General features: G+C 41.4%; 1 protein-coding gene across 4 annotated transcripts in view; it reads right to left on the bottom strand.

The window, feature by feature from the left end:
* Positions 1–22,520, bottom strand: part of SETD7 (SET domain containing 7, histone lysine methyltransferase) — a 42,713-nt gene that overhangs the window by 6,145 nt on the left and 14,048 nt on the right. For 2 of the 4 annotated variants that reach the window (XM_019730813.2, XM_019730814.2), the window contains exons 4-8: positions 18,650–18,851; positions 14,388–14,577; positions 8,660–8,741; positions 6,157–6,274; positions 3,312–3,469 (exon numbers count right to left, since the gene is read on the bottom strand). In XM_019730813.2, coding sequence (XP_019586372.2) covers positions 3,312–3,469; positions 6,157–6,274; positions 8,660–8,741; positions 14,388–14,577; positions 18,650–18,851 — 750 coding nt within the window. The other 2 variants (XM_019730816.2, XM_019730815.2) reach the window with 2 other exon arrangements.

The raw sequence follows: 22,520 nt of genomic DNA, 5'->3' as shown, positions 1-22,520 counted from the left end.
GGTTGTTTCTCTTCAAGAGGGAAGTCTAGAGCTATCTGCCGAGTTCCCTGCGAAGCATCCCGTGAAGGGAGCAGCCTCTCGTCCGGTATGGAGTCCTTTCAGAAACAGAGGCAGGGCTGTCACTATGTATATACCTCCGCCAAAGGCTCCCAACCCTGATCGCCTGCCCAGCTCCCTTCAGGAGGACACGAAATAAATAAGTAATGGACTCAGCTACCCTAACAGCTGCTGAAACCCAAAACGGGTGGAAGGCATGGCCAGAAAGAAATGAGCTTTATTTTTATACGCATCTGGTCAAATCAGTCTCATTCATTTATTGTCACTTTTTTAATAAAAGGCATTGAGACACCAAAGGAGAAGGTTGCAGGCCCAGAGTATTTTGGTACATAGGGCATGAGTCAAGTCCTTGGCTGATTCCCTCTAACGGTGGCGAGAAAGGAATACGTCTGTGGCTTAGGGACATCTTTCATGTGGGGTTAAAAGGAACAACGCCATCCTTACTCCAAGGGGGTCTCTATGTCCACCCTACTCGGGGCCATGATTCCCCGAAAGCATACTTGAGTTGGGGTGGGAAGACTCTAATGTGACTGCTGGTTCCACACATGATCATTGCCTCCTCTTGGAAAGCTCACCTTGGTATCTTTGTCTGAATCTCACTTTCCGTCTGCAAAATCATGATAACACTAGTCACCCTTATCCAACAAGAGTTGTTGTGACAAAATAAGAGTCACCTCACACGCTGCCTGGCAGCAAATGAGGCCTCAACTAGTATTAGTTACTATGGTGAGCGTATGCATGTGTGAGAGACACAGCGTGCTCGTGCACGTGCACAGAATTCTCAAGCTGTGCTCCTCCACAGAGGAGATCCGTGGATCAGGGATTCAGGAATGCCTTATTAAAATCACAACTCTTTGTCTCTAAATTAAAATAGTTCATTATAAAAAAAACAAAAACAAAAACAAAACCCCTGAAATGGAGCTCTAGTTTCATCTTTTGGTACACTGAAAAATTTCCTGCGAGAAGCCTTTCCTGCTCATTATCTTGATTTTCAGAGAGTAGAAAATGGACAGACTGAAAACGAAGAACTCAGTTGCAGGTGTAGGCTCTTCAAGGGGGCGGGCGCTAAGACGCAGCACTTCAGAACACTTAGGTCCTTTGAGAGACCAGGCGTGCTGTCTGTGACCTGGGATGGTGACAGGAGTTGCCCCATGGAGTCCCTGGGAGAACTGAAGGAGAATGCCCGAGAAGCACCGCATCGGCCCAGAGTGAGTGTGCAGAAAATGTTAGCTTGTCAACATGCTACCTGTATTTACAACTAGGAAAGGCGTTCTCGACTGTGTGTCCATTTGGCATTAGCTACCAGACTACAGTGAAAACAAAGGCATTGTTTTGTTTATGTTGAGTGTGCATAATAATACCGAGGCTTTTAGAAACAAGTAAGTGCCCTGAATTGATACCTGAATTTTATATTTGATTATCCTTCAGGTGGTCTTCCCGTTGCCCCAAATAACTAATTGGTCATGTTGGACTTTTAAGAAATAACCCTGAAGAGTACAGGGGCTTGCTTTTATACAAATGGTTCCTTCACTTATGTCCTGCGCTCTCTTCTTTTTGGTGAGAAAAATCATGTCCTTACAGTGACATTACAGAACTCATTTGCTTTGAAACAGCCGTCTAAGTATATAGCATGTATCATCAGTTATCCCTGCTTTAAAGGGCTGTTGTTCAGCTGCGTGCAGCTTGAAACCATGTGTCGGCCTAATTCACATTGGCCATGACAGCCTTGGCGTTAATAACAGTGTCAGTTTCATTTCACATGACACACGTCCTTTGCCATTTCTACCCGCCCTTTAAACAGAAGTTGTAGCTTCAGTACTTGTTGCTGACTGCCAAGGAGAGAAGTCACTGCCAGAGCAATTTCTAAGCCATCTCAGGGATGCAAGAAGGGACAGTCAAATCCTGGCAATTTTCCTACAGATTAAATGCACGTGATCTGATCCTGCTTATGTTAACAAGCTAGAGGACTGAGAGACTGTCTGCAAGCTACAGCTGAGCAGGAAAGCTTGCACCCAGCTCCGTGGCTCCCAGGAAGAACTGGCATTTTCAGGTTGAGCGAAGGACAGCAGTGACGATAGGACAAAAAAATCCCAGTGCATCCTTTAGTCAGAGATGCTGACTTTGGGAAGAGAACATTCAGGGGGCACATGAAAACTAAAATATTTGGAGGGCTACTAGGTGGAAGAGAGATTGACATAATACATGAGAAAGGGAGACAATTGGGGCCAAGGGCTGGGTGTGACAGGAAAACCATTTAGGCTCAGTGAAAAGACCTTTCTAATCATCAGAGCTCAAAAGCTAATTTCATAATATCTATTTCAGTTTGTCAAGACAGCTGCCTTTACGGATAAGAGTAAACTCCCCATCAATGGCAGTTTCCAAGAAGAGGTTCAATAAACAGTTGGAAGGGGAGGATCAAACCACGAGAGGGAGGTAGGATTATTTGATTTTTTAAAATAGCAGCTTTGTTGAGATGTAATTCACATATCATAAAATTCATCCATTTAAAGTGAACGACTCAGTAATTTTTCAGTGGTGCAACCATCACCACTATAATTTAAAAAACTTTCATCACCCTCAAAAGAAACCCCATACTCATGAGAAACCCCCACTTCTCCCCACTCCCCCCAGCTCTAGGCAAGCAGTGATCTTTCTATGAATTTGGCTATAGTGGACAATTCATATAAATGGTCTTTTGTGGTTGGCTTCTTGCACTTGGCATATGTTTTCAAGGTTCATCCATGCTGTAGCATGTGTCAGTACTTCATTTGTCTTTATTGTCAAATCATAGGCACTCTCTGATTTTATAGGTCTTTTCCAACACTGAGACTGCAGGCCATATGCTTAGGATTTTATTTTCCTCCTTCCTTTCACATCATAAAAGGGTTCCCTCATGTCCACTATGCAGAGTAATTTCAATTTTTAGTATTTTAAATACCACTATCCTTCATTTTCCAGAATGAGACAACTGAAGGACAAAAATGAGCCATAATAAAACAGTAACCACTAAGTATGGTACTTCCACAGCATTTCTACTCTTTAAAGCACTTTTCCATTTCTTAGCCTGCCAAGGCCAAAGAGTGGGGCTGTTTAGATTCTGAGTTTCAAGTCATAACCGTGAGACCCCTGAGGGGGACCCTTGGAGATTCTGAGGGAGCGGCCTCATCTGGGGCAGGATAACACCTTTCGCCAGCCCCCCTGCACCTCAGGGTCCTGAGGCACAGATCTGCCCAGCAGCTAAGTGTCACACTTACATGTCATAGGTACAGTTTGGAGTGAAGGAGTGATTTGCCTTGTGTCCCAAGGAGGCACAGTACTTGGACACGTGGTTGTAGGGCTCAGGCACATCAATGACCGTTTCTTCATCAAGGGAGAGGGTGTTCCCATTAAGGGCCCAGTCTCTGCTGTCAACCTGCAAAAAACAAAAAAGGTGAGCATGAGAGGGACCTTTCTCCCCAAAGCTTAAAGGACATCGATATATGTAACTCATTTGACTTTGAACTTCATGGTTTGAGTGCCACAAACTTGCAAAGAGCCTAAGGAATCCCTCCACTGTTGATGGTGCAAAAGACACATGTGGCCATCCCGGGGGAGCTCAACTTCTTATTTATTGATTGTTGCCTTATCTTATATGAAAAAAAGGATTAAAAGTCCCTTACAAAGACACCCAAAAATATAACCAGGTATCCCTCGGTTGTTGGTTTATTTGCTGCAGGCTGAGAACTGTCACCTCAAAAGTCTGCCAGCACCACACTTAAATTTTTACTCATCCAATTGTGTTTTAAAAAGCACAAACAAAGCAGTTTCAGCCATTTAGAGTCTGCTTTCAAGGGGACCCCTCACTCCCCAGCTTTGAGCGACAGATAAGATAAACCCAGACCATGAGGACCCCAGATCGTTGCTCTCCTCGGAGCTCTCGGGTCCCCAGACTCCTCATCATGCTCCATGTCACCTGGACATGTACGATCTCTTTCTTTCTCGGGAGCTCCCGGCCCTCCTCCTCTCATGCTGGGAGGACATCCCCACTCATGCACCCTGTCCGAACCCCACCCAAGCTTGCTGTGTGCTACTGCCCCTTGGGGTCATGGCTTTTTCTTGGATCAGTGTCCAAATCCCTACAGTGAGGAAAAGAAGGCAAAAGAAAAACCAAAGAAAAAAAAAAGAACCAGAAATATAAAGAATGGCAAACTGCACTCTAGGAAAGTCTCACATCTTTGTTACAGGTGGGCGGGCAATCACTGTGACCAGCAAAGTCAGGTTACCGGCCCGCTTTCTCCTCTGCAACAGGACTCACTCACTATCTGCAGTGCAACCAACAGGCTTCCCGCCTCCAAACCACACCCCAGGATCTGCGGAGGCCAGAAGAGCAGCCTTTTGAAACAAAGACGATCACATTTGCGCACAAACAAAACTGTCGACTTTCAGAGGTATACCAACTCTCCCGCCTCTAAATTATATTTAAGCTGTTATATGTATCCAATATTCATTCAAGAGATACTTACTGAGTGCCTGCTGTGTGCCAGGCAATGTTGTAGGTGTAGGAATAGAGCAGTGATGAGAGGGGAAAAAATCTTCATGGATCTTAATACTCCAGACCTGTCTTGTGATACTGATATGTGGCGCTTGATGTGCCATGAAATAATTAAGCTATTATTTATTATTATGTTGCCATTAGTTGTGTATTCTTATCCCCCCAACGGAATCTAAATTTCAGGAGGGCAAGGAGATTGCCTCATTCATTTACCCAGAGCCAGATTCTGCGATGTGAAACCCTGCTCGAACTCAGCGAGTTGCTGTATTTGTGACCTTGGACAAATTGCTTAACCTCTCTGGGCTTCAGTTTTTGTATCTGTAAAAGATTTGAATAAGTAAATTGTATGTCAGTATCCTGAGCCACCTTTCATATGCTGAATTTCTGGGGCTCTCAGGATTGCTAATCCACAGGTCTGGTGTCACAGGGGGTCATTGTGTGCCAGACCACAGCTCAGGTTTAGTGCATCGCCATCTTTGACTTTGTGACTGCTTTGAATGTGCAATAACTTAATTATCTCATGGCATTTTCCCCTTCTCACTCCATAGCAGTAAGTGAAAAGTAAGGGCATGAATGTGGGGTATGAGTGATAAATTTAAATCCCATACACTCAATACAAATCAGAGCAGGATGGAGAGTACAACCTACGCTAGAATCGTTGAACTTTCTGCTCTTAAGCAGATACTTAAGGAAGTTAATTGTGAAGTGAAGAAACAACAACAGAAACAAAATATGAAATCTAGGAAATACAACAAAGATTGTGTCTTAAAGGCAAGAAGTGATTCGACTCTTTAAGTTTTCATTTTAAATTATTTTTTGGCAATAGAAGCCAGGAAGGGGATTGTATAGCTTTTGCACAAACAGGGGGTCTTCTTATAAATCTCCCTGCCCAAGGTCAGAAATTAGTCGTTGACAAAGTCCAACTGGATCTCAGTTTTTCAGACACTGGGTATTGTCCAGGACAAAGCAATCACTGTGTCATTGAAAGCACCACCCCACTTTCTATAAAATAGTTGTGGAACTCCAAAGAAAAATCATTTTAAGACTCACAGAGGAAAACATTTGCTATAGGCTGAATGTTTGTTTCCCCCCCAAATTCACATGTTGAAACCTAACCCCAACGTGGGGGGCTTTGAGAGGTAATTAGGTCATATGGGCCCTCATGAATGGAATAATGGCCTTATATAAGGGATCCCAGAGAGCTCCCTCCACCCTCCCGCCACGTGAGGTTACAGAGAAAAGAGGGCCATCCACAAACCAGGAAGCAAAGTGGACTTTTGGTAGACACCAAATCTGCTGACACCTTGACCTTGAACTTCTGAGCCTCCAGAACTCTGGGAAATAAATTTTTGCTGTTCTTAAGCTACCCAGTCTATGGTATTTTTGCTCTAGCGGGCTGAAGACTGCTATAAGACAATATCCAATCAATTTTACAAAAAAGCCTATCTGTTTGTTCCTTTACATTTCTAATAAATACTAAAATAAAGGGGACTAATGAGAAAATTAAGGGTGTTTGAAACAAAGCCCTTTAACAAACCGAGGGGATTTTCCACTTCTACTGCACTCACCTCTTGGTGTGTAATTCGGACTCCATTATAAAAAGACATAACAGTATTAGGTCCCACTGCTGCCTTTGAAAATAGTCCTTCCCCAGCGCTGGGAATGAGAGACTCAGCAACATAAACCCTAAATAGCAAAAAGAGTCCAATAATGATTCTTTAAGTTTGATACGTCTTTCCTTACATCAATCACCAAAATATCATTATGGCTACTGAATCCAAACTGTCAGTTCGTAATAATCCAATGAGGAAAAAGGGAGGGAGGGAGGGAGGGAAGGAGGAAAGAAGGAAGGAAGGAAGGAAGGAAGGAAGGAAGGAAGGAAGGAAGGAAGGAAGGAAGGAAGGAAGGAAAGAAAGAAGGAAGGAAGGAAGGAAGGAAGGTAATATTTTGGCACTGGAAATTGAAAAACTGGTACTTATGTCTCTTTTGAGAGTGATGTTCAAAATTTGTTCTCTAATAAGAGGGTTATTATGGGACATTCATAAAGCAACTCAGTGCTTGATACAAGGTTTTAAAAAATTTATGTTTTTAGTTAGTGTCAATTTTCACTGTCTTCCTAGACAAATAAAACATTCTCCAAAGCTAGTTAAAGTGGTACCCAGGTTTGTCAGTGCCAAATAGGAGGGAAAAATTGTTTTAATTAAGTCCCAAGATGAATCTTTTATGTGAAAGCGTGACAAATAGTTAATAGAATCCATCCAAAAAGCACTTCCCAACAAAGGAGTTTATAACAGGTCAGCTGACTCTGGCCCAGGGGCCAAATCTGGCTGCTGCCCATTTTTGTAAATAAAGTTTTATTGGAACACAGCCAAACCTATTTGTTTAGAATTGTCTCTGACTGCTTTAGTATTACAAAGGCACAGCTGAGTAGTTGCAATAGAGACCCACAAAGCCTAAAATCTTTACTATGTGGCCCTGTACAGAAAAAGTTCGCCCACCCCTTGTTTTACAAGAAAACAGCACTGGTGATTATTGGACTGGATTTATCAGAGAGCACACGCTCCATCAACAACTATTTCAGTTCCTTCGGACACTGGGATGTGATGGCTGTAGTGAAACTGGTCATCTGTAATTTCTGTTACATGGATCTCACGCTTATTTTATGGAGTGGAAGACTGAATTACTGCTTCCAACTCTTTACTCCCTCCTGTGAGAGAACTATACATCCTGCCACTTTGCCACGTGACCTTGCGGTGTTTCTTCAGAGCTAGCAGAGGGTACGTCCCTGCCTGACTGACTTTGAGCTTGGTTGTATGACCTGCTTTGCTATTAGAATGTGGGCAGAGTGACTGCATGCCAGGTCTCAGGTGTTATGAAGCATGGCAAGCTTCTGCCAGCCACCTCCAGAGTTTCCATTCATCGCCTCAAGAAGAAGACGGCCCAGGTGGTTGTTGCTCCTTTAGCCTGAATTTTGGAATGAAGACATGTGAAACAGACCTGAACCCAACTTGAAACCTGGAGTCCAGCCTAGTCCAGCTGAGCTGAGATGAGCCCAGTCAAAAGTGACTGAATCTCAGCCAACCCACAGAACCATGAGTGTAAAATAAAAGGTTTGCCTTCATAAACCACTGATAAGTGTTGAGGATATCAGTGTGCAACATCATCACAACGACAGTAACCAAAAAGACATACGCACGATGATGATACTGTTGTGTTTCAGGGCTAACAAGAGACCAAACCCTTCCCTTTGTAAATGGGCCAGAGCCTCATGTCAAGAAAGAGACCAGTCACTCATTATGACATTGTGGGGTCAACCATGTCAGTTGAACCAAGAGAGGCCTATTTCTCAGATGGGAGCAGAAAGTGAATGGAAACCAGGCTCTGTAAGCCAGGCTTACAAAGAGTGAGGCCAAGAGGAAACTACCTGCAGACGGTCTCTTAACTCATCAATAGACCAGTTGCTAGGGAATAAGAACCCCAGGAAGGCACCAGAGAAGCTGTAGCAAGAATCAGGAGCTGAGTTTAGATAAGAGAGGAAATGGAACAGGACTTGACACTTGGGGAGTGAGCTTATAGAATCAGACACTTGTAAGTCATAAGCTGGAATGTTTTTATGCTTCTTATATTTTCGTCGTTTCACTCTTGTTCTCCCTTAGTGAATCAGTTGCCTTGCGTTCCAGCCTCCCTCAGCTGGGCTGAGTAGAAAAGAAGGCATTCTGGTCCCTGCCCAGGTTAGAGCTTTAATGAGTGTGAAATGCTCCCCTAGAGGCCAGCATGTGGCACCAGAGCCCCGAGAAAGGGGACACCTGGGCACGGCATAGCTGGCTGCCTGGCCCGAATGTAGAGATTTCATTCTAGAACGGCTGTTCTGTGCTTTCTCAATGGAGAAACTCTCTTACAGGCACAGCTTCTATGTGAGAATAAAAACATTCTTCTTCAGAACATATGAACATTGTTTTCTGGTCAGGAACGTGGCCTGAGCAGAGGGCCACAGAGGACCATGAGTTCCCACCACCAGGGTTATTTAACCTCATGCAAACAGTGCCATTAAAACCACAAGGAAAAAATTACCTGTCTGATTCATATGGGTCTGGAAGAAGAGCACTGGTAGAAATGCAAGATGAAGTTGACTTATCGAAGTGGTACACCGCACCTAAAAAGCAAACGAAAATCTCAGTCTGGATACAGAGTTAGGGGAAAGCATTTAAAACTTCTCTGTGTCCATGGGACCAGGAAAAGTTAACTAACGAAAAATGTTGATTCAAGTTATACCAACTAGAATGAACTTCTTCAAAATAAATGGACACAGTGTTTAGATTTGCTCTTGAGTTTTAGTTTCAGGTCTTAATGAATAGCCATCAGAAGTAGCCCTCAAAATTCTATTTTTGCTTTTGAATTTTCTTGATTCAAATGGTTTAAAAGATGCTTGCATAATTAAAATTTTTAATCAAGAAAATGCTTTGTCATGAAACGTTGAGATCTCTCTGGTCAGATCATATTGGATAATGGTCTTAAAATTTTCTTGTGGTTTTCTTCATACTAGACACAGTCTATAGAATCCAACCACCCAGCCCTGGCACTTGTCTCTTTCACTAAAAATAAACACTTGGCTTCACCAGAATTAAGAACGGAACTACTTTTGATGAAGCATTTACAAAGTCATTCTATTTCTATTAAAGTGGTTCAAAAGCCAATTAGTAATTTATTCCAGAAACTATGGTCCTAGAATTAACCTCAGGCCTAGAATTAACATTGGTTCTCTGCAAAGGATTGGCCTCAGAGGATCACCCCAGAGCACAGTGAAGACACACGATGCTCCAAAGGCTAATGAGTAAAGAAGCAAGTTTTGGAACTGGAGGTTTGCTCCTGCAAAGTAAGTTATTTTAGGCACTAAGGCGTCACAAATAATTCCATTAAGCAATTCCTTAGAGGTTCTCAGGGGTTACCAGGACCAATTCATTTTTTTATATTACAATCAAAACCCAAATTAATGTCTGAAACTAAAAGTTAGAAAGCAAGCCAGTCAGTCAGTATCTAACTAGGAAATAGACCATTAGAGTATTTTAGAGAGAGCTGAATTCAGGAAATTGATTATACAGAGGATGGGAGAGCTGAGAAGCCAGATGGGGCAGTGAAGAGCCCAGAAACTGGCAAAAGCAGGAAGCCACAACCCCAAGCCAGAAGGACAAAGGCAGAGCGGGGGTTCCTGGAGCTCTAGGTCTGGGGAAGCCTGGCAAAGCTGGAACTATGGGGACATTCCTGGTATAAGACGAAGTCAGGAGAGAGGCCACTGCTTGAGATATTGCTGGACACAAAGAGGGCTTCTCCCTACTCCCTTCTCTCTCATGTCCCTAGCCAGTGCCTCCAGTTGGCCAAACCCTGACAGAAGCCAGAGGCACAGGAGCCTGGGAAAGGCAGCCTGTAAGGGGAAGACCCTCCTGCATAGATGCCGGGCAGGGAAAGGCCGAGGCATGCACCTGAGAGCACAGTGGCAATGGACCAGCACGCGTTCCATTAAAGGAACTTAGTTCAAAAGAAGGAAGAAAAACAAAACACACACAAAAAAACACACTTTTATTTTCCCTCTCGGGATCGGCTTTTTAAATTATTTTTATTTTTTTTTTAAATTTATTTTTCAATTACCGTTGACATTCAATGTTATTTTATATTAGTTTCAGGTGTACAGCAGAGTGGTTAGACATTTGTATAAGTTAAGAAGTGGTCCCCCTGACTAGTCTAGTACCCCCCTGGCACTATGCATAGTTATTACAATGTTACTATATTCTCTATGCTGTACTTTACATCCCTGTGACTATTCTGTAACTACCAATTTTTACTTCCTAATCCTTTCACCTTTTTCACCCAGGCCCCCAACCCCTCTCCCATCTGGTAACCATCAGTTTGTTGTCGGTAGCTATGAGTCTGTTTCTGTTTTATTTCTTAGTTTATTTTGTTCTTTAGAGCCCACATATAAGTGAGATCATGCAGTATTAGTCTTTCTCTGTCTGACTTATTTCACTTAGCATAACACCTTCTAGGTCCATCCATATTTCAAGAGTTGTAAGATTTCATTCTTTTTTATGGCCAAGTAATATTCCATATGTACCATATCTTCTTTATCCAATTGTGTATTGACGGGCATTTAGGCTGCTTCCATATCTTAGCTATTGCAAATCACACTGCAGTGAGCATGGGGGGTTATATATCTTTTCAAATTAGTGTTTTTGATTTCTTTAGATAAATACCCAGGAGTGGAATTGCTGGGTCATAAGGTACTTCTATTTTTAATTTTTTGAGGAACCTCCATACTGTTTTCCTCAGTGGCTGCACCAATTTGCAATCTCACTAACAGTGCACGAGGGGTTCCCTTTTCTCCACATCCTCGCAAATACTTGATTTTTGTTAATTTTTTGATGACGGCCATTCTGACAGGTGTGAAGTGATATCTCGTTGTAGTTTCTATTTGCATTTCTCTGATGATTAGTGACGTTGAGCATCTTTTCATATGTCTATTGGCCATGTGTATGTCCTCTTTGGAGAAATGGCTATTCAGGGCCTCTGCCCACTTTTTAATTGGATTGTTTGTCTTTTTGGCATTGAGTTGTATGAGTTCTTTATAAATTTTGGATATTAACCCCTTATCAGAAGTATCATTGTTCAATATATTCTCCCATTAAGTAGGATACCTTTGCATTTTGTTGATGGTTTCCTTTGCTGTGCAACAACTTTGTAGTTTGCTGTAGTCCCATTTTTTCCCCCCTTTGTTTCCCTTGCCCAAGGAGATATATCAAACAAACCACACTTTTTAAACAAACTTTTTCTGTGGAATATATGTTTTATTGTGCAGAAATTCTCCTGTGAACTTCCATCTCCTTTCCTTAGACTAACACTCATCACAAACGTGCTAAACGCCAAGAAAGTGCAAGCGCTGTGCTGGGGGCTGTGCAGACACACAGAGGAGTAACAAACATCTTCCTGCTGTCAGCGAATTGATGCCACCTTTCCCAAGGCTTGTTGTCCCTTCCTCCAATCCTGGTGCTCCGGGCAAACAGAGGCATTCTTTACTTTTCCTCCTTTTCTCTATAGTTTACACTAGGATCTTTGGCTAGAATTCATTTATTCACTTGACCAACATTGATTCTAAGAGGTGAGCCAAGCCTTAAAGCTGGAATAGGAATGAGCCAGGGACAGGACTTCCTATGTAGAGAAAAGGTGAGAAGCAATTCCAGCCAGAGGCATGGTAAAGAAATCAGCATGAAGAAAGTGAAGACCTGGAAGCAATCTGTGGTTACAAAAATCTAAGGAGAAAGAAAGGGTGCGGGGGGAGAGGTCAGGAATGTTTCAGGAGAGGTATTGGCATTCCGGTTTCCTCCTCCTTCCCTGACCATTGGGCCAGATGGCCACATGACCCTGTAAGACCTGATCTATTGGCTGATCAGCAAGTCAATAAATGTAACTGCAAGAGAGAATTGGCGAGAGAAGCAAAAGTGGCAGGGCTCAAGATTTGTGCATGGCTTCTTCTGAGTCGTCCAAAACAGCCATGGCTTCTGACCCTTCTGAAGCCCGAATTGTTCTTCAGTCCTTAAAACAGCTGAGACCTGCCAGGATCTTGACAGTGAACTCTCCACTCCACTCCCCGGCCCTGTGTTTGTTTGCCTTAAGGTAGTTTGAAGAGGATGCTCGTTATTTGCAACCAGGGGTTCTAAGCAAAACTATCATTCCCCTAAGAATGATTACTCTGACTTTCCAAAATCTGTTTTTTTTACTAATACCAAGAAGAATGTAGTAACAAGAACTTTCATTATGGTATTTTATGGTAGGTGCCAAGATCTGTATTTTACAATGAAGAAACAGTTCCAAAAGGATAAATAAAAAGTAACTTGCCCAAAAATGTAATACAGTAAATGTTGGAGCTGAGACTCAAATTAAGTGATTCTTTTTTCCCCATTGTTATTATTTATTCCTTTCTAAATTTTAATGAAATTTATTGGGGTAACATTGGTTAAATAACGTTATATAAGTTTCAGGTGTACAACTTTATAATACAGTATCTGTCTACTCTATTGTGTGTTTACCACCCAAAGTCTAGTCTCCTTCTGTCACCATATATTTGATTGACCCCCTTTACCATCTTCACAAATTAAGTGATTCTGAAGTTCAAGGATCTTGCCACTAAAAATGCTGCCACTTCTGAAGTTTTAAAATTTGCATCACCCATTGGGATCCTCCCCTGGCCTGAGTCTCCTCATTTCTGAACATTATAACACGTCTCCTTTTGGAACATACGTGAACAGCACAGATATTAGAGTGTGAAGTTCAACGATTGCTGTTGCACTTAAAAAACAACAACAAACAGCCTTTTGATTTGGGAATGATTTTAAATTTACAGAAAAGTTGCAAAGATAGTGTAGAGAGTTCAAAAACCCCTCATGGTTTCTCCTAATGTAACTTCTTATGTTACAGGGCATGTTTGTCAAAATTAAGAGACCAGCATAACTATATTACTATTAACTAAACTCCAGGCTTTCTTCAGATTTCACCAGTTTTTCCATAATGTTTTTTTTTCTCTTCCAAGACCCAACCCAGAACCCCACATTGCACTTAGATGGCCTCAATTTTTAATTTAAAAAAAAAAAAAGAGAGAGATTTAAGACAACCCAAGTTAGACCTAAATGTAAAGTTCCACATGTTCTATTTTTGGACAAAACCTCCCTTTGGAGAGTCTCCTTCAGATCACAAATAGCTAAAGATTATTTAGGCCCATTAATGCCTACATTTATTATCTTTTCTCATTTCTCTCTTCATAGCTTAACTTGGATTGGAAATATGTGCATATATTGTTTTCAAGGAATCAGACCAACTCAAACAGCTTTCCTATGTGGTACCACTCAAAATACTCAAAAAAGTCTTGATTTTTTTTTTCCTTATCTATTTTCCAGATTTTCTACAATATAAAATTTTATAATCAGAAAAAAATGTTTTGTGTACTCTACTGTACTTCTAAAAGGAAATAGGATTTTTTCCTAATATGGATTCCAATGGGCTCACTCATGTATCAAGTGTGTACTCCAGGCAGATGCCAGGTTCTGAAGAGGGCAGGGATGCCAATATGCATTTATTTTTCCCAATCAGAGTTCAAGTTGAGTCAGCTTTACAATTTGTACCAATTTGGAGATCTGCCTAATTTGATTCTTTAATGTTATTAATCTGTAGTTCAGTTTTTACTGAAATATCATGTTTGAAATTGATTGGATTACTGCTGTCATTTCTTTACTCTTTCCCTATATTTGAATTATACAGCTATACCCTTGTCATGTGACTTTTCAGCATCTGCTGTGAAAGTGCCTGGTGTATATTTCACTGCCCCACTGATGTTTGGCTTCACCGTGTGACTTTGCTTTGACCAATGAAACGTGGGTGAAAGTGACATTGTGTCAGTTCCAAGTTGAGGCTTTAAGAGGCATCACAGGTGTCTGCTCATGCTCTGGCCTCCTGTGACCCAGCTGAGAAGATCTTGACACAGGTTGCCACTGGCCCTTCCGACTGGGCCCTAGAATGAAGACATACAGAGCAGACTGAAACCTGACTAGAAGCTTCAGGGCTACCCTGGTCCAGCCAAGCCCAGCCGAGACGAGCTGGTCAGCAGATGTGTGTTTGTTGTTGTAAACTATTGAGGTGTTGAGGTTTATGCAGCAAAGCTGATGAAAGTGGACTAGACGAAGAAATGAACTTCTCTCATATAAGCCCTAACAACCTGCTTTGGAATTAGAGCAGCCCACCTGAAGCAGATTCCACTTACTTCCGGGCATCAGTTGAAAGTGAGGCCTTCCTTCGTCAGTGGACACAAGGGTAGCCAGCTTTCCTTCTATCATCTCTCCATCGATGAATTTTCCATACAGTGCAGTCCTCTCATCAGGGTACACATAGGCTATCTTCTCTCCAGTCATCTCCCCATCTTCATTTACTTCTCCTACAAGGCTGCCTCCATCCTAATGGGAGAAACCAAAACCCAGAGAACATTATATATAGTATTTATCTCTATGACATGCATTTCAAGAAATTTCTCTTGTGTACTCCCATGGTTAATAGCACTAATATGGATCGTAACAGTTTAAGAACAAAGAACTTTTCAAAAGAATGCAAAACCCATGACGCCTATCTCCCCATTCAGCCCCATATGGATAAACTTCTAGAAGTTATATGCAGAGGTGCAGAGAGGCCTGATTTAGAGTCAGAGATTGAGTTGCAATTTATAATCCTGCGCAAGTTACTGATACTCTATCTTGGTTTATGATCTAAGAAACAAATATGTCATATTTGTAATATTAGTTACAAACATTTAAAGGAAATGTAACTACGTGTTACTTTGGGCCAATACCAGATATGATGAGGCTCTGTGGCAAGACAGTCTGACCTACTATTTATACGATTTCACTTCTCAGTGTTGTATTTTGGATTGCTTGTCTGTAGGGAAAATCTTTAGTTCAAGTGTAGGTAAGAATTAATTTAGTGTATGTGAGTGAAGAGAGTTGTCTGCATTTTCTAGGAGATAAACAAAAGGTCTTCTGGACACTATCTTTCTGAGAATCCTCTACCATCACTTTTTTGGGAGTTAGAAGAAAAAGTGAAAAAAGATCACCTAGATTCCACTCCCTTCCCCATCACTTCTTTCTTCCCAATCTTCTTTATTTACTGCTCCCTCCTGCCTCTTTCCAGGAGAGAAGCCAGCTGTGCTTCCTGTTTAATTGTCACTTACTTCATTCCTAAGGGTCATTAAATGCTTTAGGGCAGAGGCTGTCATAGAATTCTGTATCCTGGTAAGCTCTAGGGACACAGAAAGTAATCCACAGTATATTTGTAATTTTTTCTAAGTTTATTAGGTTGGTGCAAAAGTAATTGTGGTTTTTGCAATTATATTTTTAACCCGCAATTACTTTTGCACCAACCTAATATTGCGCTAAACTGATGACGTATGGCAAGGAGCAAGATCTCAAATGCTCCCGATCCATAAGTACTTTTTGAAGTGACTTGGAATGTCGAAAAATAATCTAATATTAGTTTGGTGCAAAAGTAATTGCGGTTTTTGCAATTATTTTTAACCTTTTAAACTGCAATTACTTTTGCACCAACCTAATAAATAATCACAAAATAATCTAATCTAGACTGCAAGAGCTGTCTCCTTCCCCCCACCAGAAGGTCCTTACGGTATAACTTTGAAATTCTAAGAACTCTGTGGATTTGATGTAACAATAGTAATACTAGGACATCTTCTAAAAGCTTGGTTATTTCCCCAACTCAGAGGTTCTAGGAGCAGCTACTCAGAGTCAGTGATGTAGGATGATTTCTCAGTCATCCCAAAAATGCTGCTTACTGAAAGCCAGCAGGAACGAATAACATCGGGTACATGATTTCTGTAGTTCCCTGAATCTAATTGCTCTTTGGAGAAAAAAGGTTATAAACTAAAAAACGAACCACAGCACTTCATAGAAAGAAAAATACTTGGAAGCGTTTTTCACGGAGAAAGTACATTAGGGATCTATTATTGCTTTCTCCTCCCCGAGTTAATTCTTAATAACCCGGCATAAATGGGTCTGACGCTTTCTGCAAGACCTGCCTTCAGGCTTCAGTGGCTATTTAGCTGAAGGGTGTTAGAGCTTTTGTGTTTCTTACATGCCCAAACGAATATAAGCCATCAACGGTGCTGTTTATTCTGCCTTTCTAGGGTCTTACATTTTTCTTCCCTTACATGCTTTAAACTTTGGGTTTTGGGGGCAAGCGAATTTATTTGTCTAGAATAATAAAGCAGAGGTTCTACTTTTATTTCCAAAAGGGGTTATGAATTTTTAATTAAAAACTTGACTGCCCTGTCCCAAGGTAAAATTTTGAAAAAAAGAAGCTGTCCATAGAGAGAGCTTGTAAACACTGCAGGGAGAATCAGTAGTTTTTCCTCCCCTTGTTCCTGCTTTGACCCCAGGTCACAGTAACTTCCTTGTCTGCTGTGTCAGGGAGGGTTGGGGAAGAAGCTGTTTTCTCTCCTCTGCCCAGTGGCTCCTTCTCTTGAGAGGAGGACTCATTAGTGAGAAGGCAGAGTCTGACACCCACTGACACCCAGCTCGCTATTGGGTTGGGGTTAGAACAGGAGAAAGCCTGCTGCTCCCATGCGGCCTGCTACATATTTGCTCACCATCTCCAGGGGCCTGGGAACTGGCAGTGCCCGCAGGTACATCTGTTTACCTCTCCTCTCCTGTCCTCCCCTTAGGGGAGCTCCCCCAGGGAGGCCCTGCTTCCCCAGGGGAAATCTGCAGCTTTCTAGTTGCTCTGTCTGCAGCTGGTCCAGATGTTCGGTTCAGAGGGGAAGGTAAGAGCCCACATGACCTCTCCTATCCAACACTGCCATAATAAAACCCACACTGTTATCCCTGACACCTCTGCCTGCTTCTTAGTTGATTCTGAATCCAGAGAGCAAAGGGGTGGGATTAGCCCCTCCACTGCCAAGAGCCGCTGGAGAGAAGGCTAGTGTTCTCAACCACATTAATTTGACGGCGTATAACTCCCCAATATTTCCTTCCCATGGCAGAGTCTTCTCTTGGTGTTTAATGAGATAATGATTAATCGGGGGATCACTGCATACATTATATAAATGTCTAACCACTATGCTGTACACCTGAAACTAATATAAAATAATCTTGAATGTCAACTGAAACTGAAAAAAATAAATAATTTAAAAAAAGCTAATAAGGCTAAAGGCTAAAATGTAGCTGCCCATTTAGGTTTCAAAATGCAACTACAATGAGGAAGGTGGACCCATTCGGTCAGTGCATCTTTGATCTCTAGGGACTTAATTGATCATAGTCACAAGTAAAATGACAGGTAGTGGGAGAATCTGCTAGACCACATTTTGCCTCTTTCTTATACACATTCTCACGCAGAGTTCCACTTCTCCTGACTTCAAGAGTCCCTGTCCTGTCAGCGGCAAGAAGTTCACCCCGTGTACTCATGAAGCAAGGAAACTTCAGGTCTTTCTAAACTGGTAAGTGGCCCCCACCACATCCCTCTTCTCGCTCCTTCTAGGCAGTAACTGAAAGGACTTCTGATCTACTGCAGATCCTATCGAGAGGATGTGCAAATGCTTTAGAAATTATTTTCAAAATGTTTTACTATGTTCTTTGATTATGCCCTGTTCCCAGAGTATAACATTTTTTAAGAACAATAATGTATAAGTAGGTCTGGCTGGGACTACTTTTCTTGTTCTACATGTAATAGATACTTTGTTTTTATTAATACTTTTTAATCATAGGAAGATAGGGTTCAGAGTAAGGAAAAATATATTTTGACTGAAGCTCTAGACAAAATAAAATATTAGATGAAATATTTTCTAAGGTCGATTTTCTGAAACATTTTCTGGAAATTTACTAACAACAGATGGGATGTTTGAAATGCAAACAAAAATTACAGCATTAATTCCCAATTATGGTTTTTGCCACATCTTTTTGCTCTGGTAAACTCCAGACATATTATAAAATGTTATCAAATACTCAAAGGCAAGTTAATTTTAATCAATTTAAGCAATATAAACCACAAAGCACCTTATTAAACAATAAGATTGTAAAATCAAGTAACTACAGTGTAGTAAGTCTAAAAAGATGGGGAATTTTTGGATTAGTTCTTGCATATGAGAAACAGAATAAAATTAAATGCAACTATGAAATATTCCACCACCTCTTTCTATAGTAAATCAAAGAAATATTGTTTAAAAGTTCTGTATTTTTGTCTTCATTAGTGGTACACAATACAACCAATTGGTCTCAGTTTGTTTTAGTCATGCTGAATCATCCCTTTCCAAACCAACTGAAAAGAAACTCATGGTAGGTGGAAGGACTGGCAATCTAAGTCAATGAAAGGACATAGCCCATGAACTGTTGGCTTCAGCTACTGTGACTCAACATTCACAGCTTCACATTTGCTGATGTAGAGAATACATTTTACTCTTTATTGTAAAGAGTCAAAGCATTGTCTTAAAACACGCTATTTTCCAGCAAAATGACCCAAAGCAAGGCTTACTGGGAAATATATCCAGCATACTCCGTGCCGAATATTATCTTTGTATTGTCCCTTGAAGATCAGTCTCCCGTCTGTGTCGTATTCCTGAGCCGGACCATTCAGCTCTCCGTCCACATAGGAGCCCTGGAGAATGCCCCCGTCCTCATAAGTGTAAACACCCTGGCCCTGCAGGGCGTCGTCCACATAGTACCCCTCTAGGGTGCTGTGAGACAAGGAAGAACACAGGCAGTCGTCAGACCATGAGTCAGCTCACATCCAAAAGCCCCTGATCACCCTCCTGAATTCTCCTAGATTTCTGGGAAAAATACTCCTGAAATGTGGGTGGGATTATGAACATACAGGGAGATTTCATTCTTAATCCCCTGGTTCCTATGAATGCATTTTCTCTGCTGGAGGAAATAGAGAAGAAAGAAGCCACAGATAGAAACTGAGAACAAGCCTCATCTGAATGTGTCTCTAAGACTAGATGCTGACCATTCCCTGGCAATAGAGATTCTGGTGTCACGCTTTCCCCATGTAAGCCACTCAGGCCTAATATCCCTCACAAGTAGTCCAGAGTCCACTGGTAGGCCCAAGGATCTGTCAGTTGGCTTGCATATAGTAGTCTCCAATAATACAAATACAGTTTAGCATGTGTAAATGTCTACATATTTGTTTGAAATCATTAATATATTGTCAGTGACAGCCATACTTGGTGTGTGTGTGTGTACGTGATCATGGAAACTGGGAGCCAGTAAGGAAGATTGCAGGCTAAACCTTATTCACTTGTACATCATTAGCGGCCTGATAATGTTTGAGACCCACGATCCTAGCACAGAAGAGAGGGGTGCTCATGGTGACTTTACAAGCACCTCTCTCTCTTTCTCGCCTCATAAAACACTTGCAGAATTTCAATAACATGTTTTCAGTGTTAGCCTCACATGGGCCGTTATGCAATGAAACTAACTTTACCCAAAACTCTCTTTATGGACTGAAATTTGGAATGAGGGGGACACCAGCTCAAATTTATCTTTTTAAATATAAAATGTAAGATGTTTAGCCACAAAGACACTTTGATTATGTTACCATGTGCAGATAACACTCATTCATTAACCCACCTAACACACATTTATAGGGTACCTTCTAAGTAGTGCGGTTCTAGCAAGCCCAATGAACAAAAGCAACGCCATCAAACAGGAGAGACTGGCACACACTGTGTACTGGGGACAGGTGGGACACAAGGGCTAGGGGGACTTAGGTGGCTGCACCTGACTCTGCCTGGTCAAGTCTTGGCTTGCTTCAATAAATGACAGAATGATCTGTAATTATTAAATGAAACATACAGTCTAAATGACAATAGCCTCTGATTATATTATAATTACACTATTTGTAGTCTCCCAAGGAGATAAATAGTTCTCTTTCACTTTTGTTTGTACTATCAATGACAAATAGGCTTATTTTAAAGTACATTTCAGCAAAACCTTTGCATAAATAATCAAAATTCTAAATCAGTGAGTTTGGAATTAATGAGATTTGACTGTCATTAGACTCCCACAATTAATTAAAAAAAAGAACAGCCTTGCTGAAGGATAACTAATCAACTGACATAATGATGCAATAAATAGTGCAAAAAAACTAATCCTGTATCTTCATTGTTAGGCCTGCCAGAGAAAACGCAGGAGGCTCAGTTAAGTTTAAATTTCAGATAAATAGCAAATAAATTTTTCGTATAAATATGTCCCAAATATTGGATGGGACATAGTTATACCAATATATTTTTCCTTGTTTATCTACCATACCATTTTCAGTGGGTGTCCTGGATATTTATTTGTGAAAACTGGATTTTGGATTCTCAGCAGCTCTGAAAATTGAATTGTGTGTTGGGTGGAGTTATTCCCGGATGGACGAGTCTGCCAGTATTTCCCAGGTTCATGATCAAATCGATAAGGCATGGGTCTTGTGAATCAGTTAAACAATCGTGGACCTGCACATATTCCACCATATCCAGTAGTTTGTCCCACCCCCCTGGCAGTGGAGCCCATCCTTATTTGTACCATAATACTAAGAACAAACTGATATTTCCTCTTAGCTCAACAGATGGAAGATACACAAATGCAAATTCTTAAGGCACTGGAGAGCAAAACTTAACTGCATTATTTTGGCAAATTTTTTGGTGGCTTGGATGGGATCTGATGACAAAGGGGGCATGTTATCCCAGTGGGTTCTCCAGAGCAGTGAAAATGATAAGGCTTTGAAATCCTCTGTTATGGGGGGAAATAAACGAAAAGCTTCTCAGTCTGGTGTTAAGGGCGCTTTCTTTCTTTCCAACTTCTTCCTCAGCCAGAGGAGGCTGGCAAGCCATGGCCTGTTATCTGTTTTTGTAAACAGAGTTTTATTGGAACACAGCCATGTACATTCCTTCCTGTATCCGCTATGGCTGCTTTCATATTACAACAGCAGAGTTGAATAGTTGCAGCAGAGACTGTATGTGGTCTGAGAAGCCTCACCCTATACAGAAAAGTTTGCTTTTGTACTGTCTCACCCTATACAGAAAAAGTTTGCTGACCCCTGCTCTAGAATTTTCTGCTCACATTAGTTTATTCATGGGCTGCAAGCACACCTCTATATATCTTAGCTTCCATGTATGTTTTCCTTGCTTCTTTCCTTAAAACATATATAACCAAACTTTTAAAATCCCTGAGGACATTCAGAAAAAAAAAATGTATGGGTCACATTCTCTTTGACCTAGACTAACACATCTGCAGTCTATGCAAATATTACTGTATTTTCATTTTAAAATTCTCTTTAATATCTGAATACACAAAAGTGGTCTGAGGACACTTAGCAGCTTTGGCTTCTTCTTCCTAGTTTTGGGATCTAGAAGGTTTTGGGCTTTCCACCTCAGGGGCATAAACTATTCCCTCCCCGCCCCCACGAGTTCCCTTCCTCTCGGGCAGTAAAATGTAAAGCGATGGAAGAACCAAGAGGGACATTTTAAATGAATCATAATTCCACTTTAAATTCCCATCTCTAACCAAATTAAATAGTGATCTTTAGTATTAAAACATTGTTTTAGGAATGATTTTATATGACAATATATATTATCTCTTAAAATACTTGAAACTAAGTAAAGAAGAAGAATGTCTGCTAGTGCTCTATCCAGCCAGAAGCGTCAGCTTCCACGGTGTGATGGCCGCGGAGAGGAGACTGCCAAAGCTTCCGGGTAACATGTGCTGTCCACTTGCAGAGGTTTTCACCCTCTCCCAGAAGGTCTAGGAGCCTGTGGGATCTGATTCTTATAAAGGCTCGAGAGGACAGGAGAATATTTTGAGAAGCAATTGGTGAAACTGAATTTTGCTCTCTGAAATCAAACCCTGAGAAAATGCTGCCAGCACTGCAATCAACAAATAATAACACTGACAACAATGATAAAAGATAATAATAATCCATCCTTGACCTGGAGGGCATTGTGCTAACTAAAATAAGTCAGACAGAGATAGACAAACCCTACGTGTCATCACTTACGCGTGGAATCTAAAAAGGCCCAACTCACAGAAATAGAGAGTAGAATGGTGGTTGCCAGAGGACGGGGGGGGGGGAGGGGGGGGGCGGGGGGACGGGCAGAGGAAATGGTGAGATGTTGGCCAAAGGGTACAAACCTTTCGCTTGTTTGTTTGTTTAAGTTAAGGATTTCTTTTTATTAGTTTCAAGTGTACAAAACAATGTAATAGTTAGACATTTACACGTCTCGCAAAGTGATAACTTCTCTCCCCCAATCTACTACCCCTCTGACATCGTATATAGCTGTTACAATTCTGTTGACTCTATTCCAAAGGGTACAGACTTGTAGCTGTAAGCTGAATAAGTTTGGGGCTCTAAGGTACCACATGGT

This window comes from Rhinolophus sinicus, linkage group LG07 (assembly GCF_036562045.2).
Source record: "Rhinolophus sinicus isolate RSC01 linkage group LG07, ASM3656204v1, whole genome shotgun sequence".
Taxonomy (NCBI): domain Eukaryota; kingdom Metazoa; phylum Chordata; class Mammalia; order Chiroptera; family Rhinolophidae; genus Rhinolophus; species Rhinolophus sinicus.
This window is presented reverse-complemented; position numbering and strand designations above follow the sequence as displayed.